The following is a 22,834-nucleotide window of genomic DNA, read 5'->3' on the forward strand; positions in this document are numbered from 1 at the left end:
GTATAAGAGAAGGTATGTCTTCAAATGGCACACCTGATGGACAATTCCTGTCCAGATTTCTTTAAAGGTATTGTTTTTAAAATTATTGAAGGTAATTTGAATTATGCCAAAACCAGGAATCTTATCTCAGATAAGGGTGGGAGAATTATATTAGGATATTAGTAATTCAAATATACTAAGATAAATGTATTGTTGTAGCCCATAAAACTTTGCCCAGACAAGTTCCAATCAAATGGCTATTTTGATTTCAATAACTTTTTTTTTCAATAGCAACTAGTAGTTTATACAGCAACTGTAGATTTATTTTTCTTCTGCATAAAATTTAATGTTTTTATAGAGTTTATTATAAAGGAAAGCATACTTCCCGCTCCCCAAACATTATTAGTGATTCATCTTACTGTTTTGACAAATGATTTTGCCTACATTCAAATATGCCTATTTGTTCTTACCTCCCACATTAATAAGGTTGCTTCTGCTATGTATACAAATTTTATAGTTTAGATTTTTTTTTCTCTGAGTCTGGCAACAACAAAATCAAAATTAAATTGGATTGCTTATACATTCAAATAAAAAGGAAACTCTGCCTGTGGGTATAGAAATAATCACATGCAATTTAAACTACCCCTTCAGGAGCCTCCAAATATTGAGGGTGTTAAACAATAAGACACAGACAAAAGACTGTGTGAGTGATGATATTTTAGGAAAACCAAATGTTGGCATGCCAATATAGTCAGCAACGGAAAAGAAAATAAGCAAATTCTATTTCAAAAGTGATTTGTTTCTCAGGTGGGACAATTTTTGTCTCTAGGAGATGAGCAATTATTAAAATATATACTTGCATGACAATGTTGGAAATGTTCACACAGCTACACACCAAAAGCAAACTGAAAGGGATTCCTGAAATGGATACTTATATCTATTAGAAAGCTCCACACCTATTTGTTGTTGCCCCTTTTTTTTTTTAATATAGCTAGTTTATTTTAAAATCCTAGATTGCGAACTTTCTGTCAGTTGTCTTATTGCTCAAAATGTGCAGTATGGCTCTGCTCTATCTAGGGTCCCACAAGACTTCTCTCATACCAATGTGAAATATAGGGGTGTTTCTTATACTTATTTCCATCATCAATAAGAAAAAGAAAGTCAACCCAAAAAAAATCATAATTGTCTAGGAACCTAATTTACCCTATTCACTCCTGTGAAAATCAGCATTCTGTTGAAACACATCAGTGTAAGAAAAGAAAAATTAGACCCTCAATGGGCAGATTGATCTTTAACTTCTCTTAGATTTTATCCTTTATACATATACAAAAGGGCAGAGCTTAGTTGTAATTTCTTGTTAGGACTTTTTAAATTAAATGACCTCTGAATTTTTAAAGTTCATATGACCCTGGGAAGTAAAATTTTAAGGTAACTGCCAGGTAACAGCAATCAAAGGATGGAATTTGTGAGAACTGCTAAATGAAAACAATCAGTTTCGAGTATTGCTTGTACGAATAGGATCAGCATCATGAAAGAAACTTAACTCCCAGTCTGACACGTTACAATTATCTACGTCATTATGATTCATGACATGCATCAATAGGCTGCATCTACACTCTACCCACCCGGCTGTTCAGAACTGCATTGTCTTTTGGCAGTCTAAAAGTCTAAGCTCAGGCTCCCTATAAATCCCACTTGTCTTTGCAGGGCATTTTGTAGAAACAGGCAACATGACAGAGGGCAGAAATATGAGAACAACTCCCTTCCTTTTCTCAGACTATTTTGCCTGGCTGATATTAGTCCTATGATAACAGCACAAAAATGGCTGGGATACATGGGGGAGGACTGACCAGCCAGAGTAAGTGAAGGAGTCTTGAATTCTGCTTCCAGATTCATGCTGAGTATTGCCCCAGGAAATACAAGCCAGAGCTGTTTCAAAAGGGTTCCTTGCAGGCAAACAGTATAGACAACTGGCAAATTTCATCACAAGCCTTGGCTGACCCAGCCACAAGAAATTCAGTGTAAATGTGTTAGATTTTCTGCTTTATATTCCTACTATATTGGAGACTTCAATCTTACTGAGTCCATCATTCAACTCAAAACCCCTTTAAGAAAACTACTTTAATTAACTCATTCTCCCAAGTTCCTCCAGTCAAAAAGAGGGGGAAAAAGGTATAAAAAGAGATATATTTGATATTTTGCAGTCTTGATACTAATTTCCATTTCTCTTCCCAGTAGTCAGCAAAAAGGTAAGTTTTTAACCACTCTTCAAATGCAGTAAGGGAAAGGCAGTCAGAAAAAGAAAACGTTATCCTATTCCATATGTCCACTGAGGGACTTTATCATCAGTTAATCAATCCACAGGAAATTGAAACTATATAGTGTGGCAATGAACTTGCAGAAGCACAAGAATATAGTTTACTAAATTTTGGGAGGAAGAATCCCGGGAATTATTTAAAAGGATGTGATGGAAAACCAAGGGAAAACCAAGATCAAAGCAAACAAACAAACCCAAAACAACCCCAGCAAAATAAACAAGAAAAGAAATCCAAATCAGTTTAATTAGACTCTTTTTTAAAGGGCAAGGAGGCCATAGCTAAGGAACATGAGACAATTTCCTGGAGAGGCTACCACCAGTGGAATCAGAAGAGTTCAGTGGGTTAATATGGATGTATATTTTTGGCATTAAAAGCAATCTTTAACTTCATTATGGCAGTATTGTGAAAGTTTGAACAATAAATGAAAAAAGAAATAAAACATTAGACAATGGTGGGGAGGATTATGTTAATAGCAAAGTACAGGGATTTTTCAAGATAAAAAAATGCATGAGTCAAATTTTTGGCCATGCCCCAAATACAGAGAAACTGGGTCATAAATTAGGTAAAAGTATCATAAACTTCATGTTTGCCTCTCAGACTTGAAAGGCTTGCTTTCACCTTGCTTTATGTCGGCTGTATGGCATCCATACCTGCTTGGTGCAGCCTGTTTTGGTTCAGTTAGCGGTAAAAAAGGAAAGTTTCTAACTTTCAGAAGTCCAGAAATCAGATTTTTTCAGAAAATTTATCCCTAAATGTACAGGTTATATACCAACAAACATATATGAGTACTTACATGTATAGCTATTTCATAAAAACCCAATATTGTTACTTAATTAAGGTTCACTTTGGACCCTTTGCATCATTGAATTTTTGTCCTGATTAATAAAAAACAAGAGGTGTCTATATTTTGACCCCTGAGTGTTCCTGAAGCAATGCTAACAAGGAGAGGTTTGAGTTCTGCTATGCCATACGTAATCATAGGATGAAATCTATATTCCACCAAATAATAGCAGAGAATAAATCCATACAACTTATTAAAAGAGGTTCTTGTTCAGTCCCCATAAATATTCGCTAGATGCAGAGGAAAAAATGATAGCAGTCCCATGGGATTTCGGACACTTCTGGGGCTAGGCAAAACATAATCTAGAACTGACTCACTATGAATCACCTATGTCTGTAAAAAAAAGGTATCTATTAGTTTGCATGACACTGCTCTAAACAGTGCTTTTTACATTACCCATTACTTTTCCTGCGCTTAGGTTTAATTCTGGCTCTGAGTTCAGCTTGCATAAATAGCTTGTGTGCTGGGGGCTCTGCAGGGGTTGCCAAAAGAGCTTCTCCTTCTCAGTCAAAGGAAATTATTGACAGTAAAATTACTTTGTGTTGCAAGCTAGAATTTCTGTCCCATCCATGCAGCAAATCCAATTCTCTCCTGATTTATTTCCTGAAATCTTCATGATGGAAGAGATATGCTCCATTGTATAACCAGGTATTTATGAAACATTTATTTCAATAGCAGTAGATTTTTCTAAAATGCCATCAACTTCAAGAGAGTCTTGTTTGCTTCCTGCATTAACATTTTGTGTTCTTGACCAGGAAATGAGCCGGGGAACGGGAAATCATGCATGCTCTGTTGTATAAGTTTATGGAGGTGACAGACTATGAAACCAATTTAGATGTCCTTTTAAGAAGCTTTGCCAATGTTTATTATCTGTTTGGTTTTGAAGAATGTAGATTATATCATCAGCCTGTGTAAATTAGCAAATTTTCTTGAAGTCAAGATAGCTGGCCTGATTGACACCAGCTGAAAATCTGGCTTGAGCTTTTAAAAATCTCTGTGAAAAAATGTTGGTGTTATTTTTCTTGAGTAATATTGTTTGCCAAAGTGGAAAATGAAGCAAAAGCTTCAGGGCTAAAAAAGTTTCAGCTATGCATCTCAAAGGCAGCTGGGACAATGGGCCATTACAGGGAGTTGCTTCTTCCACATGACAGTAAATTAAACAGATCTTTTTTACAAAGCTGTGTCCTTTAAACCAATAAACCCTGTTAATTATGCCAGGACATTTATGCCCTGGCAGAAAGAGATCAAGGGAGCTGTCAGCTGTGTCAAGTACAGAGATTGTCTGAAAGCCAAAAAAACTGTAACTTATCTCCAAACTTGGCATGCCAAGTTTGAGACCAGTCCACACAAGAGAAGGAAGGGAATGCCAAGCTCAAGGCTTATCTTGGGCAGAAAGGCTTCTTGCAATGAGACCATTCTCCTGCCTGTTCCATTCCTTTGGCCATACACTGCTTGGAAGAAGATCTTCCTGTGTCTTAGTTACTATTGTTATTCAGAGAAGGAAGGGTACCAAGATTAATTGGCTTGCCGTGTAAAAAAGGTGGCATCCAGAGGGATATACCCAACCGGATCACAGCACAGCACCTCAAAAAGACATATGGGGATAAGATTGTTGAGAGAATGTGTGAAGTGGAGGGAAAAGAGCAAGGTCTGATATTATAAACACTTCCACTCAGGCTGCGTGAAGTAAAATGAGAGCCACTAATTCTTATGTGATAGAGATGCAAATTATCTGCTGCCAAGAGAAGTATTTTGAATAATCTGTACACCTCTTGGTTAGTGTTTTTTTCCTCTGAAATAATCTCGCATTGTTTTGAATGTTCTATAATTCATGCCACTTCTTCAAATGTTTCTAACCCAGAGTGCTTCACTTCCTCTGTTCCATATAGAGCTGTTCCATAGAAATCAGATAAAGAACATTTTTCTTACATCAAGTCATTCATCACACTCAAATATCTCTCTTTAGTTTATGGATCTAATGTAGAAAAAGCACTTGCTTTTTGCAGTTTTATCTCATGATATTTTTATGCTTCCCACTTTCTGAGTTGAGCCTTTAGCTGATGCAAACAGGCATGAACATTCTGAGACAATGTTTGAACATGTCTGCCAGTAACTACAAGACTGAGTAACAGCCATCTGAAATAGCAAAACTGGCCATCACTTTCAGCAGACTGCCCCATTCTGTAAAGGACATGTTCTGAGGTTATTTTGGGCTTCTGACAGTGAAAATTTGGGACACTGTTTCGAGCTAGTTGAAGGCCACAGACATACATTCAGCTTGAAGAGTCATATGACAAATGAAAGGAGTTTTCTTACGGAGAGTATGAAAATATGTATATATTAATATATATATTACAGAATTACAGAATATGCATATATATAAATATACATATATATATATGTGACATCAAGAGTAGTGCTTGTCAGTGGCTGTAGACTGCCCCCACCTAAAGAATGAAAAGCATTAACTAATCCCTACTAATACTGGCATTAAATTTCCTGATCCCGCAGCCACTACTTGAGCAGATTAATTGCAGACTAGTAAAAAGCACTAGAGGCAAGGCATAAAGAGGATATTTTCTGTCAACACTGTCTCCCTTAAGATCCTCACAGATAAGCTTAGTGAATTATGGCCTTGATGAGCAGACAGTGAGGTAGATTAAAAACTGGAAGAACAGTGGCATCCAGAGAGTTATGATCAGTGGCACAAAGTCTACTTGGAGCCCAGTTACTAGCAGTGTTCTCCAGGCGTCTGCATTGGGTCCAAGCCTGCTTAACATCCTCATTAATGACCTGGATGAAGGGGGAGAGCACACCCTCAGCAAGTTTGCTAATGACACACAACTGGGAAGAGTGGCTAAGGTGCCAGAAGGTCATGCTTTCATCCAGCCTCAACACACTGGAGAAATGGGCTGACAGGAAACCCATCAAGTTCAACAAGGTTGAGTGCAAAGTCCTGCAATTGAAGTGGAACAACTCTGTGCACCAACATATGCTGAAGGACACCCAGTTGGAAGAAAAGAACCTGGGGGCCCTGGTGAACACCAAGTTGGACATGAATGAGCAACGCGGCCTTGTGGCAAAGATCATCAATGGTGTCCTGGGCTGCATCAGGAGGAGTGTTGCCAGCAGGTGGAGGAAGGTGATCCTGCCCCTCTACTCAGCCCCGGTGAGACCACTTGGAATGTTGAGTTCAGTTCTGGGCTCCTTAGTATAGAGAGACATAGACACACTAAAGAGAGTCCAACAAGAGGCCATAAAGGTGATTAAGGCACTGAAGCATCTCTCCTATAAGGAAAGGCTAAGAAAGCTTTGACTGTTCAGCCTGGAGAAGAGAAGGTTCAGAAGGATCTTGTCAATGTCTATAAATACCTGAGGGGAGGGTGCAAATAGGACAGGCTCTTTTCAGCGGTGCACAGAGCCAGGATCAGAGTCAATGGGCACACACTGAAACACAGGAGGTTCCCTCTGAATATCAGGAACCACATTTTTACTGTGAGGATGACCGAGCACTGGCACAGGTTGCCCAGAGAGGTTGTGGTGTCTCCACTCTTGGAGATTGTCAAAACTGTCTAGACATGGTTCTGGGCCATCAGCTCTAGGTGTCCCTGCTTGTGCAGGGGGTGTTGAACCATACAACATCCAGGACTACCTTCCCACCCCACCTATTCTGTGATTCAATGATCACACTACACTTGAATGTCCCAGTGAAATGGATTAGCTACCTTTTTTAAAGGTCTTTTCATATTAAAGCACCTAGTATCAACGTAAAACATTATTCAGAACAGGTAAGGCTGGCTCTTCTTCCACTAAGAATATTTGAAACACTGACATAGCTAAAATTTTATAATCATTTCATAAATTTTTAACAACTGTATTAATATAATTAGGAAAAGAAAAGTTATCCTTACTCCAGTTTTTTAGGAGCATCACAGATATTGGTGCGATTATTCTGTTAAATGACTTACACCAGTTTAACTGAAAAGATAACCCAAGATCTTATTTATCGAATTTGCAGCATTATATTTAGCAACAAACAACTAGATTGTTTCATAATACTGTTTGCTAAATTTCCTAGTGCACAAAAACTGTCTATTGGCAGCATTATTACAGCACCGAAGATGCCCTTTTTATCATGCTTCCTTGTACATGCTCATGGTACAGTAGGACTCCCTCCCTTTCTCCTTCCTCTCTCTGTGATTTCCCATGAGCATTTCCAGTGACAGAGCCCTGCAAGGAGTCTGCCATCCCTCCAGCCCTGCTGTGCAGAACAGTATCACCACAGATATCCTCTCAAGATTTTCTTTTCCTTTGTAACTCCCACCTTTGACTAGGAAGGAAAAGAAGCATTTATGCTCTTGCTGAGACACAAAGCAACTGGGTTAGGTGGGAGGAGAGACACTCCCTCTATTTCACAGTCACTTCTGTCACTAACCATGAATTATGAGAGTTAGATAGCAACTTCAACTGTGCAGATACTTTTTGTAACTCCAGGGTCAACCCCAGAAGTTTTACTGAATAACAAGTCTTTCAACCTACATACCAGTAGGTTGAAAGAAGCTATTTCCTTTACATTGGCTTTTGGGAGACACAGACTGCATTCCTCATGAGTAGATTACTTTCCTTGCACTGTGAGGATAACCCATGAATTATTACACCTTTTGTAACTTTTTACCAATGCATATTTTCTGGCTTTTCACTCCTAACACACTGCTGTATTGCTGACCAATGAACTGACAGAGATACACAGTGAACTACAGATTGGAAGAACAAGCAAAGAGAAGAGCTTAGAGCTGAACAGACTACAGGAATATAAATTCAGCTTTACATTATTGTAAATAATTAAAAATAAAATTCTGACTTGGCACCTTTATATGTACAAATTTAAATATCTAGCTTTAGAAATTAAAAATTTGATGATTGTTCAGTTTAGAAGACATTAAGATGTTCTTGCTAACTCATCTAAGCAATCTGGGAAACTTGCTGTAGCAAAATTATAAAATGAAGCACCTTTCATCCCATCTTAGGGAATACTTTTCTGATTAATTTGACCTTCTGAATAGATTGACCAGATTCTCAGAGCAGTTCTTAAAGGCACAAGTCCCACCATACTTCATTACAGAATGCTGAGAGCTGTAGTGCTGTGTCATAAGCAGTTTCAAGGCATAAAGATGTGTTTCTGAAATACGAGGAATATTTCTTATTTCCCCTTACAGATGTCACTATATAACTTCAGACACACATTTTCTAAAACTAACTGCATGTTTCTTCTCCAAGTCCTACAAAACAGGTAAATGTAACTCAAATGGACATCCATTTAAGTGATTTGTTAGTAGAATGACTAAAACCTACTGGAAAACTGTTTACAGAGAGTTTGGATGCTTGTGAACGAACGCTAAAATTTGCATCAGATTTTTGTGTATCAGTATACCTTATCCCCCTACCAGTCAAACTACAGAAAAATTCTCATTCTCAGCCCGACTGACCTCTGCATTTGCTTAATTTTACAAACCAAGGAAAAACAATGAGCTTTGAAATGTTACTTAAAGGTTACATGTCTGGGATAGTAAACATCTTAAAAGTATTGAGATCAATCTTTATTAAGATTTATTCTTTGTTTTGTAGCAGCATTTACCAGTTCTACTCATTAATCATGTGATACAAGCACATAGGTTCATGTCCTAATACATCAAAGTGGCCTGCTTTCCTTAAGAGGCATTTTTCATATTCTCTGAGAACTCAGCTATTCTAGCTTTTACCTGCAAATTTGTCTCACCTTTCTTGTTAAATTCCTTTGTCTATGCTTTTGACTAATGTTAAATAAGAAGCTAGGCTGGAATCTCAGCCTTGTGGGTAGTCATAGACTGCAATTATTATAGGAGTGGTACTGAATTACTGTTTAGGTGCTGTATTGATGCGAGATAAATAAGAGCTGAATGTCTTCTGAGAGATCATGGTAGAGATGGTTGTTTTCCTCAAGTACCTTTAGGTGTTTTGATTGGATTGTACTTCTCCAGGAATTATAATGAAAACTACAAATTGAATTGAAGCATTAGCAGAAAAGAAGTCCTAAATCAAAGAACAGTATTTTTATTGTATAGTAGATGCAACCGTGCATCTCAGTCAAGGTGTGACTTTCTTATTTCAAGGACAGATCTTTACATATTACAAAACAATTGTCTTGTAATTTACTGAAAACTGCTTTAAAAGATGCTGGAGCAGAAGCATCTAAATACCAATCCTTTTAACATCACTGCCAACCCCCAAAAAAATCACTGCTTCTGCACAATCTGCACATCATTGAACATGTTTGGTATAACATGCATAAACCCTCAATCAGTGGCAGAAGGGCACATTTGTATCAATAAGCCACCAAATACATCTGTCTAGCTATTCCTTTTATTTAAAAATGTAAACTGATCTAATTTACCCCATAATTTTTACTGGTTAAAAGAGAGGAGTTCTGAGCATTTCACAGAACTATTCCCTGGCTCAGTTTTATAGCTGTGCTGGAGTAGGACTATCACCTCCAGTATAGTAAGCACTAAATCAACTCATACAATATACTTCTTTGTGTACTGAACTGAGCTAAATCCAAAATCTGAGACTAAGTCCTTTTGCATAAAATGATTGCTCTGTTTCTGTGCTTAGTGCAGCCTGCAGCCCCAAAGGTCTTGGGAGTTGTTCTGACACAATAAAAGAAATACTTATTCAGAAGACATGATCTTTCAGTAGGAAAAAAACCCATCCACCACCAACAAGAAACAGATGGATTTCAATAGATAAATATGGAATGAAGATTGTACTGACTACAGGGAGATTTATTTAGCAACTGTTTCCAATTTATCTTTGGGACGTACAGTAGCAGCAATTTATAAGAAGTCAGAGTCAGCTTGATATTTACATTGCATATAAACAAGCCTAAGTGAATAATTAAGCAACCAAAGTACTTGTTTTTCAAACTGTGTAGGTTAAGTTTGGAAGACTTACTACCTCCTAGCAATTTCTGTCTCTTGAACATCCTAAAAATAATCAGCATTACTACAAAGTCCTATGAGTCTCTGAGCTTGCAAAATTAGCAAAACTAATGCAAGTTCTTATATGTACTCTAAGATGATATTCCAAATAAGGATATTGTCATATAAAATCATTAATTCAGAAATAACTGAAAACACATCAAATAAAGTTTTTTAAACATATTAAGCAGACTTCATATTAAATAAAGTTCAAGGAGATTATTCCTAATATTGTTATAATGCTTATGCTTTAAATGAAATTTCGAAATTTAAAAGCCCATGAGTTACTGCTGTTGGCAACTGAAGTTTTTTGTGTGCCTATTAAAAGACATAGTGTTGTTTGGCCTGAGTATCTCAGTTCTTAACCAACAGCTTTGCTGCTAGCCTTTGGACATTGTCAGTAAAGACAAAACCGGTATTGGATACAGCACTGGGGACAGATACTGAATTGAATAACGGGGGTAATTATTGCAGGAATCAATGCAGGTAGTAAGACATGGAGCATCATGACTGAATGTTTCAGTTGCATGTTCTGTACTTTCCTCCTTCAGTCTCTCATATTTTCCTGTGCCTTATTATATCAAGTTGGTCTGACCAAGGGGTTTTGCTGGCTTCTGAATATTTAACACTTATTATTAGTATTTTTTCCAAAACACTATGATGGTCTTATGATGTAGGCATCTGTCTCCTAGCAAACAGGCTAAGAGGAACAAGAAATTTAACACAGATCACTGAACAAACTTCAGGTATCACATTATCACCCTATGTTAACACGGAGCAGGAATCACATTTTATTGTATTTTCACTAGTCACAACAATGACTTCTCCTTTATTAACAATAAAAATATAAATAATGACCATACGTAAAATACTATTTCCATCATTTATTCCTGACAGCAAGACAGACTAAGGCTAGGGCTGATAGGATAGTTTCTTTTACCATATGCAAAATGTATATTTTTATAAAATCATATGCAATTTTTTAAATACTAAAGTGTGCTCTCATTTGTATATCTAAAGCTCTGTAAGATGCAAGTTATACAATGAATGAAACAAAAATCTTCAGGCTTTTCATTCCTTGTATAACTCCCTAGAGTTCCACAGATGCTATAAAAAGCCTTAAGTCATAGAAGTCTGACAGTACAGTATTTCATACAGTATTTATATACATTTCCAAACAGAATATTGCACTGTATGAATAATCTTTGTAACTTCCAAATATTTATGTTTCTAAATCTTACCCTTTGTATGACTACAGAAATTGCAGGAAATAAACCTTCCCTTGTGTATTCACAGGAAGCTGGGTTATCTGACTTTTAAGCCAAATTCAAAACATACTTCAAAAGTAATTGCCACACAGAAGATACTGTTTATGTGGATAACTTGGTTACATCTCTGCCATAAAGGGCTGTGCATTTTCCTGAACATACTTATCAATACACACAAAAAAAAGCTGATGCTACTTTCCCTTTTTCAAATCCACCGAGAATCCGCTGACTGACATTTACATAAAACTCGAAACTGACTATTTCTTCAGTTAAAAACCTGTAAACTCACAAACAGGTTATCCCGATCCGTGTTTCAGGCTTGGTTCCAAAAGTACTTTATGTATAATTTCTAGATCAGACTGTCCCCTATGGAGAAATCAGACACAAGGACGTCTGTGAACTCTTTAAAAAATTCCTCAGCATCCACAAAGTCTAGGAAATGTTTCCTAGTTTCCTTAGTTTATGTCCAGCTAGTACTATGAACTGTCTGTTGACATGAAGGTGGGTCCCAAGTTCCCTAAAACTAAAGTATCCTCACACAGCTATCAAAATAGTGAACAACTGTTAAAGGATTATCTGAGTTTGACCACTTTTAGCGCTAACACTTTAATTATGAAATTAGCTACTTCAGCTGGAAGGGATGCAGCATAGCAGGGGAATGCCTCAATTGGTCCTTACTTAAAATCTCACCAGGCAAGTGATCTATGCTTGACAAACATTTGACTCCTCTCCAAATAATTACAAGCAACTCCTTGGTATTTTAGCCCTTTCAAAATTATAACTGGCAAATAGCAATGTAATGAAACAGCTTTTTATTATGTATCAGTTGTATTAATTCTTGTCAGCTACTTCTAGGTCTTTCCTGGGAGGCAAGCTAAATATTATGAATAGTATTAATTAAGCTTTACTCTTGTATTGATTATCCCTTTCTTTTATTTCGAGTTGAGAAGACAATTTTGTAACTGCTCAATTAACCAAACAATTCTGCAGAATTTAAAAGTTGATCTTTTTCTATGGTTTTTTCATTAGGCTAAAGAAGTTTTCTGATACTGCACGTTACTCCTTTGGGCTTTCTACGAATCAGCTGTAACCATCCAGCATACAGTTGCTTTTGGTGCAGACAGAAATACCAGTCTGCAGCTCCCACTCTACAACTGTCTGGAAATGTCTACTCATTGACTTATTACTTACAGTAAATGTAGAAGAAAATTTCTCAAAAAGCCAACAGTAGCTGGAATATTTGCATTAGGATAGTCACTGCATGTAGAAAAGCAACAGAACTCCAAAAAATTGTGCCACAGAAGATGTCAAGAGAAAGAGTTACTCACCTCCCTTTCTTCTTGTCGCTGTATTGGTTAGTAGATCCGGTCACAGTGTAACTATCCACACATGCTAGAAGTAGCCCCCCTTCTCCTCCCACCAAGCTCTGACTTTACTGTTATGGCCCCAAGGGTCCACCCCTGCCCCCTTGCACAGCAAATGTAGGTTGGATTTTACAGATAAGAGAGAAAAGGAAGCAAAGATACATAGAACAAAAAAAGGGACAAGGAACAAATGGAGGAAAAATGCAGAAATTTGGAGTGGCAACAGTGTTTCCACATAGGACTCCATTCACCCATCCACCCAAAGTGAAGAATTTGTGGCTAAAGGTGTGACTGTCTTGTTCTTTTCCTTACCGCAGGCTCTGCACTGCCCACAGGAAGGGATGACCCTGCTGCCTATTCCGCAGGGCAGGGAGCTACCTCACTGCCCAGGCTCTGCAGCACCCCACAGGCTGCCCATGGGGTTCTGAGGCAACTGCTGGGGATCACAGGCCAGACAGGGAACACGGAGAGCTGCTGAATGGCAAGGCCAGGTGCAAGGAAACGTACCGCCTGTGTGGAAAGGGACACTATTTGCAGTCAAAACATTTTGTTTTTAATGTCTCCCTCAGTAGTTCTGTGTGTCCTCAACTTCAGAGGTGGCCTTACTGCATTTTATGTTCTGATAACCCCAACTCCAGGTACTGCAAGACTTTTCTGTGTTACCGCTTTGGTGCTTTTAAGAAAAGGCGGTGCAAGTCTGTCTCAAGCTTTTGACTGACTTGGAGATCCAGCACAGTCAAAGTCTAATTGCACTTTGCTTTCAATCCTGAAAAATGGTTAATGCCAGTATTGCAAAATTTATATAAAAGCTTCTTTCAATGGCCACCACTTGCACAAAGAAAAGGGGGTTATACATAAAAGACTCTTTGTCTCCCTCATCAATTTGACCCTTGTCAAAACTTGAAAAAATGAGCAGAAGATTTATCCACAAAACTTCTGATGCAATTAGTGAAATTTTGTGTGTAAATTGCCTTTACATCTTTTAGAACCTCAGACTATGTCTGCTGCTTGGTCCTACACTTGCAGTGCTTAGGTCAGGAAAAAAAAAAAAAGAAAAATAAGTACATTTAGGGTGGCTGTTTTTTCTCTTGATTCAGGACAAACAATTAAAAAATAAAAGCTGTCAAAGTTAGTCTTACAATGTAAATTATTTTTATTCAAAACAGATTAAAAAACCTAACAAAGCTTGCCTAACTACATGAGGTAGTACATGTAGCAAAAGAGAAGGCAGAATATCGTATTCTGAAATATGAAGAGTATGAAGTTTACAAGTTGCAGTGAAATTCAAAAACAGAAACAAAATACACCAAAAATAAGGTTTAACAGCTTTTCAGTCTTAAAGCACCAATATACTTTTCATAGAAAGAAACATAGTAACACCACTACATGTTCTTTATATACCATAATATGGTAAAATTAATCCACCAAGCTGTTCACCATAAATGAATTTTTTTAAATGGTGAAGCAACAAATGACATAATTGTCATTGGGCTTCATACCACTATACTTCCTGGCCTGCAGGAATATTTGCCAGGTCATGGGGAGCAAGGTTAGCCTTTGTTACTATTTTCTTTGGTTTTTTTGAACATTTACCCTCATATCAATGTATAGTATATTGACAACATGTAAAACTCAAGGCCTCAAGCTTGTAAATTTTTATGTATGTGTACAAGTCTACATTTTTTCTGACACCCAATTTAGGTAAACTGAAGGAGTGACATGGCAAAAATATATATGTGGATGTGCAGAACTGCATTGCAGAACTGCAGGCTTATTCCTTAATTTCAGGTAACTACACTTCTCAATATAAAAATTTTATCAGATCCTTCAATATTATATATGTCTGTCTCTCACTCAACCATCCCAAGACAGTGGAATATTTGTGAAAGATTGGGCCATAATGAATTGCTTATTTGAATTAAAGAGCTTAGCAGCATCCAATAAATATTTTATCAACCTATTTAAGAAATAATAGAGATGAATGTCTCTTAGAAATATTTTTTTAGAGGAAAACATGCTAATGTGACCCAGGGCTTCCCATATTTTATATCTTCCATTTTACTTCAAAAGAGGTATTTGGACTTCTTATGATTAGTGTGAAATTGAGAACGATCTAGCTCTTCTATGCTTGCGTGGCTAATGCTACTGTAAATCATCAAAAAGTTATATATGTTTTTATTTTACTTTAAGGCATGATTTATTTTATCAGAATATTGGGATGGCTTCTTTTCTGTACATTGAAAATAAAAACTCAGGCCTCCCTATGATATAGTTTAAAGGTTACTGTTAGTGGCATATATAAAGCACCATACAATAATATATTCAGATGAGGAAAACAAAGAACATTTAGGAGCTTTGAATTAACTGTATAAGAGTAACTGCTAAGAAAATATAGCAATATTTAACACAGGATTCAAAGTAGTGTTATATATCATTATAGATTTTCAAATGAATTTTTCTCCCATGTTTATTTTTACAAATTTTTTTTCATTAAGATATATATGTAATTTAAACATTTTGGTGGAAAGCAGTATACATCTTCTGTACAATAATGTTACAGCTTTATACAAATTCTAGGAATTATAAGAAACGGCCTGTATTACTCTTTTCCAAGTGCTCTGGTTTCACTTGCCTGTTTAACATTTTACTTGCTAGATTCAAACAACAGCAAATACTCTGAATGCCTTGCTTCCTGGAGGATTCTGTAAACTGAAACATAAATACATCAATTATGTTATTTTTAAGACTGCAACACTCCAATGACAACGTTTTTGAATTGTTAATTGTTAATTCTAAGATCCTGCAGCAGTTCTTGTAACAACTCCTAACTTTAGCTATCCAAGATTTTTTAAAACTGCTACAAATAAAACCTACCTAAATTTTAAAAAATAACATTAAAAAAAAATCAAGTAATCCTTTGTGATGAGGGATCCTGGTTTAAGGAATAAAGCTCTACTGAAGCAAAATACTAAAAATTTTTCAGAAGAAAGAGAAAGCCTGCATCTTATGCTCACTATTCTAACAACTACATTTGGAGAGAATTTGCAGACCCAGGAGTTCCCTTATTTGTTGGTAGCTTATATGATGAAGAATAGATTTCTACAAAGAACTAATGTCTAACAAATCCAATGACAATGCTTTCTGAATGGATAAATATCTGGCGTCAAAGGAAATTAAACAAAAAATATCCAACTGCAATGAAATTTTGTTAGAATAAATATCTTTGTCTTATAAACTGAACTAGTACGTCATATTTAATGGTCCCACTGTTTTCTCTTTAGCAAACCCTGTCTGAGGCATATTTGGGAAGGAAAGGGAAATGGAGGTGAAAGCAAGGAAGCAGGCTGGTTGCAACAGCATTACAATCCATCATCTGCTTCACAGAAAACTTGCAGGGGACTGTTTTCCAAAATGCTAACCTTCCAAACTTTACCAAGATGGTTTATGCGTAAATATATGTATATCTAGACATACTTTTAAAATTTACATTTATACATAGTATATAATATGTATATTATATATAAATTATAAACAATTATTAATTTTGCAAAACTCTTCCTGGCTGCATCTCTACTCAGTGAGATGGAAGTACCCTTACTAAAGGAAGTAGATGGTCATGGAGAAAGTCAAAAAATGAGCAAAATAAGTCATCTACTAAGCAAAGAAAATCTGTATTTTACAAACTTCCTGATTTGTTGAAAAGTTTGAGGGAAAGAGAGAAGACATTCCTCTACCCTCAATTAAAAATAAGAAAAAAAATACCCTGTATCTCCCTATTTCCGAGTTCTCTACAGAAACTTTTGGAGATCTTTTCCCTGCAAAAAGTTTTTTGAAAGACTATAGCCTGTCTAGGAAACAATCATTCTTAGCTTTACAGGAATAAAAGAGTGGCTTTACAGGACAAAAAGAGTAGTACAATTTTTTTTTAAGGTACTTTCTTCCTTCAGAACCTGGAGAACTCTCTCAGAGATTAAAATTAATCTGCAACATGCAGCCATGTGTTATCATCATATAATGCAAAAATACACTGAATACAACCAAATGAACTTTCACAGCTTCTCCAGGTCTTTCAGAAAAACACTGTTAACAACAAACTATTAAAAAAAAAAGAAATTAAAACTATGTTTCAATGATCATGAATTTTAATGTTTGTAAATATTATTTATGATTCAGGATCACTGGCTCAATACCATGTAAATCACTAATGAACAGTTCATCAGGAACCAATGAACCTGCATAATCAATGTTAATTTTTAAAACCTCCCTAAGAAAGTAAAGGCAATTTTCTTATCAAATACTGTGTTAGTTGCAACAGAACCAGCAAAGCAAATAAGAGGTTTTATTTCATACACAGCTTTTCAGAGTAATGTTTTATGAGCTTAGAGGAGGCAGGCAGCTCTGCCACCACAGCTTCTCCAAAGTCACCACACCTGTTACACAAGCTCTGTAAATCACCAATTTTGGCCTATTTGTTTGGTTTCTAGCACTGCCCTAGATACAAACAGACACAATGCAAGACTTTGTAAATCTCATGGAGGCAAAGGGTAAAGTGTAATCTTTGAAAACGGGCTCTGTACCTTTCCGAATATATTCCATTTTGAAAGGAAGCAACATACACCTTTCTTTTGTCTACTGGCATAACATCAACATAACCACCCTGGTTGCGGACTACACCGGCGTGTAGTGCTGCTCTGCAGATACTGGATACCTACGAAAGAATGTGGGAAAGATTAGTTTTCATCCTTTTATTTTGTAATTGTTTAGAAGAAAACAAATAACATTTAAACCAAGTTTAGGAAACATAATTATTGCATGACTAATTTTATTAATCTTACAGTATTTAAATCAGTTTCATAACAATTAGGTCAATTTATAGGAATAAAGACACTGTCTCTTCAAAGATCCTCTTCAGTATGACGCCAAAATAATTTCTTTCAAGCTATTTCAGTTCAAAGATCAGGAACATGTTTGAATTCTTCAGTCTTTCAAAATGAAAGAACCTATCAGCCTTCAATACAACAACAGAGGGGGAATTGTCTAGCTGATTTCTCCAAGACTTTTGATATGGTTTCCCACCCTCCTCATGGAGAAACAGTGATATGGTCTAGCAATGGGTCTGTGCAGTGGTGGGGAACTGGCTGACAGGTGGCACCCAGAGTGCAAATAGCACAGGTGGCAAATAGCTTCTTTTCAGTGTGGTAACCTGTCACAGGTGGGGCCCCTGGGGATTCATATTGGCCCAAACGCTGTTTAATATCTTCATAAGTGAACTCAATGATAGGATCAAGTCTACCTGATGAAGTTTGCCGATGATACCAAACTAAATGGGAAAGCGGACACTTCAGAGAAGAGAGCAACCCTGCAGGAAGACTTGGATAGGCTTGAAGAGTGGACTAACAAGGACCTTATGAAGTTCAACAAAGACAAGGTCTTGCACCTGGAGTGCATATACATAATCCAGGAGTGCAGTACATGCAGGGATCAACCCAGCTGGGGAGCAGCTCTGAGGAAAAGGACCTGGGGGTCCTGGTGAACCACAAGTTCAGTATGAGTAAACAGTGTGCCACTGCAGCAAAGAGAAACAAGAGATACCAAACAGGATGCTGGGTTGCATCAGCAAGGGCACCACCAGGAGAGATAAAGAAATCATTATCCCACTCTACTCAGTGCTTGTCAGGCCACATCAGTTGTTGTTCCTGCTATAAAAGAGATGTGGAAAGGTTGGAAAGGGTCCAGAGAAGAGCCACAAAGACAACTAAAGGAGTGGGGAGGCTTTCATATAAGGAAAGGCTGTGAGAACTGGGTTTGTTCAGCCTTAAGAAAAGAAGGCTTAGGGGAGACCTCATCATCATGTTTTAGTATTTAAAGGGTGGCTCCCTTTTTACATAAGTCATATGGAAAAAATGAGGAGTGATGGGTACAAGCTACTCTTGTGGAGATTTCAATTGCACACAAAATGAAAATTTTTCATAATGACAACAATTAACCTTTGGAATAATCTTCCCATGGAATTGGTGGATTCCCCAGCAGTGGACACTTTTAAGACAAGATCCTAGGCCACTTTGTCTAAACCATGTTTTGTCAGGAAAGGTTGGAGCAGATGATCCTTAGGGTCTCTTCCAACCTGTATTCTGTGATTCAGTGAAAATTCTCTGTGAACTTACCAGCACTTATATCTACTTGAAACCTACATTCTCTGGTCACACATTCCTCTCATGAACCTATGAAGCATAAATAATACCCACAGAAGGATTCCTCAGTGACAATCTTGATAATGTTAATTTAAATAATTGATTTAAACTTGTAGTCCTCTAATACTCTTTCAGCATTTTAAAAATTGCTAGAAGAATGAAACTTCTTAGATACTCCAAATGGCAGGCCCCAATCTTCAACACATAGCACAGCAAAGTGCAAGTCCAGCTACAGTAAATCTCCACTTAAAGACAAGTTTTTTTGTGGAAAAAGTCTTCAATGCAACAGATCTCTCCACAAGCAACCTTAAAAAACTTAGCCAATATAAATATCAATAGCTGGTCAAACAAACCACTATTTAAACAAAACTTGTATTTCTTCCAGTTATAACTAGTGCAATTTAAATCTTTACCGTAGCTATTTTGCAATCTCAATTGTATATAAAATCAGGAATTTAAAATAGCAATGATTTTCCTACTCTCATTCCAAGCACAGGACTCGCCGGTTTCACTGTTATGTAGTTTGTCTTTTAATGTTACAATATTTAAAGGAGTAAAGATCTGACATTGTTTATGAAAACTATCTTTTGCAAAGATGCTTCAGGGTTTTTTTCCACACTGCTGGCTGTGAACATGCCATGAGGGATGCAAATTAAACTACTTTGTACTTTTCCTCCTCCCAAGGTTTCAAGACTTTTGTTATATCCTGAACACCAACACATGCCTTACTGTTACTACTATAGCCATCCCTTATTTACTGATACTGTGGGAGTTACAGACGAAGAGGCTAAAGGCTAAAATGAAAAAGAAAAAAAAAGGGTAAAAATTCTGTGGGGCAATGATAAACCAGAGAACAAATCTTCTCAGGAATAGAGAGGAAAAGAAGTCACCATAAAATATGAAACGAGTTTAAGAATAAATGTCCGATCAGACCAAAGCCAGAAAAGGAAAGGTTTAACTAGATTCTCAATACTATAAAAATGATTTTGTAAATGTATCTTTTTGAATTAGTGACATCCATTAATGTTATGTGCTTTTTTTTATACTATCTTTGCAAAATCCTGTTCCTTTATTCAATGCAAGAGGCCTAAGCAGTAAGGCAAATAAATAGTCATGTGCATATATGCATACATCCACATACATATTTATGAATTTGCATGAACTTCACAAAAACCCCATCTATTTTGTGGAATCAACCAAGTAGATCATGGACTGCAATTTCAAATACATTTGCTGTGACAAGTGGGCAAATGAATTCTCTCTATCTGTGAAGAAATCTCTCTGTGAATACATGAAAAACTGTAAAAGAGGGCACACTTATTAAACAGGTTATTCTCTAGAAATACTTCACCTGAAGCTAGTTCAGTAATATATTGTAATGCATATAATACCCAACTGTATTAGTGAAAATATCAATAAAAAAGTATCTTAGTTTTAAAATAAATGTTAGCAAAAAAAGAACATTGTAGAAAACCATATAATACTGATATCATCAATGGGAACACCTGTACAAATACATCCTTCTACATTTGAGTTAGATGCCCCAGGACCCTTCTGTAGGAAATGGAGAAGAACGGACATCTCTATTTGGCAATTCATCTCATAGTAAGGTAGACATTCCAAAAAAGTCAAATGAACTCTGCCCTGCAGATGTCTATTTATCTCCTTTACCACTATACTGTATGTACTAGAAACTACTATAAACATAATCTAAAATAGCACCTTCAGTGTAAATATCGACCCTGCCAGCATTTGAAGTTGATAAGAAGACTTCCATCTCTGGTTTCTTACCTGTATTTATGTCCATTTTTTCCTAAAAGCACTATGGCTGCACACATTTCTATACAATGGAGATGAATAATGAAATAGTACATCTAAAATAAATTTTAAAGTATAACTCTATAATACTAATTAAAGTCACCTGGGGCTTCTCCAGACAAAAAAAATATATATTCTGGGATGTTCTCCTGTCTAAGTCAAACAAAAGCATGTCTTCTTTCTCCTACAACAAAGTCTTTTCTAACTCACTGGGAAACTTTGGCTGTAGCCTTTGACTGCAACCACAGAACTGAAAGAAAATCATCTTCCACAAAATGGACTTGCATTGAATCTGTTTTCACTGCCTCTCTCACACACATTAAGGATCCAGTGCACAAATCCTTCTTAAATTAGAAGTACTACTCACATCTGTGACACTGCTTACGGACAAGAATTTTTCAGGACAAGATACTCAGGTAATCTAATGGATATTACTTAGTTTCAAAATAATGATGACCAAATATTCGCATATTATTTTCACACATTTAAAAGTACTGGAAAGTAGTGAAAATCTGGCCCAGCTGGTTGCCATACTATTCCTTATGACAGCTATAAGATAGTTAAAACATAATTGCAGAGACTACATTTTCAGTTAAAACTGGCAAAAATGTGATCTGCTTTCTCTGCCACTACATCCTGGGTTCTCCATAGAGAGATGACAAAGGAGGGGCATAAAGTAGAACCCTCTTTTCATTCTTTCTACCCACCTGAGAACTCAACATGTTGTAGGGAAAAAAACTTGATTAGGAAACAGAATGACAAAAAAATGTTAAAATATGACAATGTGAGATACTTTACACAAACATATTAAAAATCTGCTGCAAATATTTTGCTATCCACGCAAATAAGAAATATCCAAAATAATGAGACTGTGGACATTTATTTTAAGAGTAGTTTTTTTTGTTAGTATTATCCGACAGAAGTTATGGGTGCATCAGGATCTAAAGTGCAGGGGTTTAAATGAGTATACACTGCTAATATTGAACAAATCAGTGGGAATTTTCATTAAAAAACTGAAAATTTGGGTCCAGAGACTACTGAAGTCTATAATGGGTTTTCAAATAACTTTCCATATCTTCAGCAGCTGAGTACTGCTAACTTAAATGGGAGTCTCTGAAAAAGAACTTTGAAAAGACTGTGTGAAAAATAAGCATATGCGAAAACTGTATCTATGCTCTATCTTGTTATCTTTACCTTATAACTTTTCATAGGATTTTATATTTCATTATATAACGTAATGTAAATCCCTATACTTACATCAGAATAAATTCGTGTACCAATGACACGAGCGTAGTGTGGATTTGCCTGCATACAGTTGTGAGGACAATACACCCTGAAAGATCAAAAACAAACCACACACAGTCAGGAATGAGTATCAGACAATTACTATATCATGTTCATTGTCAGCATTATTGAGTATAAATCAAGTTCATAATGCATATATATGGGTCTATACTGCTCTTAAAATGCTGTCAGTTTTTGAGGCTTTGACCATACAGGTGAAAAGCATTGCTGATGTAAGCTGAGGTTCATAATGAAGTGCTTAAAATTATACTTTAACAAGTCTGGTCTTCTTCCCTTTTCATAAGCGGATGGTGTTCTTGTCCAACATACATAAGGCTAGTAGAAAAGCCAGTGAGAAGAGAGACTGTTCACTCTAATTTATCTGATTCTACAGCATCCTTTACAAACTGTACAGTCAAATACCTTCACAGAAGAGGCACATCTGAGTGAGGATCTGCTTTGATGCTGATGACCTGGTGATGTAAGCCAATCTAGCAACTTATAATGAAGGTGAGCACTGGCATCCATAGCTAATATGAAAAACTTCGTAAAGTAATGAGATTCCTACCTGATTCTAGGAGATCAGAAGGCTACAAAAACAAAGACCATCTTTATTAACTGCATTTTGTTGACCTTCGAGGAAAACCTTCTCAGTGATTCATGGCTGCTATAGTTTCAAAATGCACATGAAAATCATATGGGAAGCTAACTGTAGTACAGAAGGTGTCAAGCATCTTATTTGTTAATTGTGATAT

General features: G+C 36.5%; 1 protein-coding gene across 4 annotated transcripts in view; it reads right to left on the bottom strand.

The window, feature by feature from the left end:
* Positions 1-22,834, bottom strand: part of CRISPLD1 (cysteine rich secretory protein LCCL domain containing 1) — a 76,987-nt gene that overhangs the window by 21,221 nt on the left and 32,932 nt on the right. For 3 of the 4 annotated variants that reach the window (XM_064650492.1, XM_064650507.1, XM_064650514.1), the window contains 3 exons: positions 22,053-22,128; positions 17,364-17,494; positions 13,922-15,495 (listed from right to left, as the gene is read on the bottom strand). In XM_064650492.1, coding sequence (XP_064506562.1) covers positions 15,444-15,495; positions 17,364-17,494; positions 22,053-22,128 — 259 coding nt within the window. In that variant the 3' untranslated portion in view covers positions 13,922-15,443. Of the gene's footprint in view, positions 1-13,921; positions 15,496-17,363; positions 17,495-22,052; positions 22,129-22,834 lie in introns of those variants that run through there. The other variant, XM_064650498.1, reaches the window with a different exon arrangement.

The sequence above is a fragment of the Pseudopipra pipra genome, chromosome 1 (genome assembly GCF_036250125.1).
Source record: "Pseudopipra pipra isolate bDixPip1 chromosome 1, bDixPip1.hap1, whole genome shotgun sequence".
NCBI lineage: Eukaryota > Metazoa > Chordata > Aves > Passeriformes > Pipridae > Pseudopipra > Pseudopipra pipra.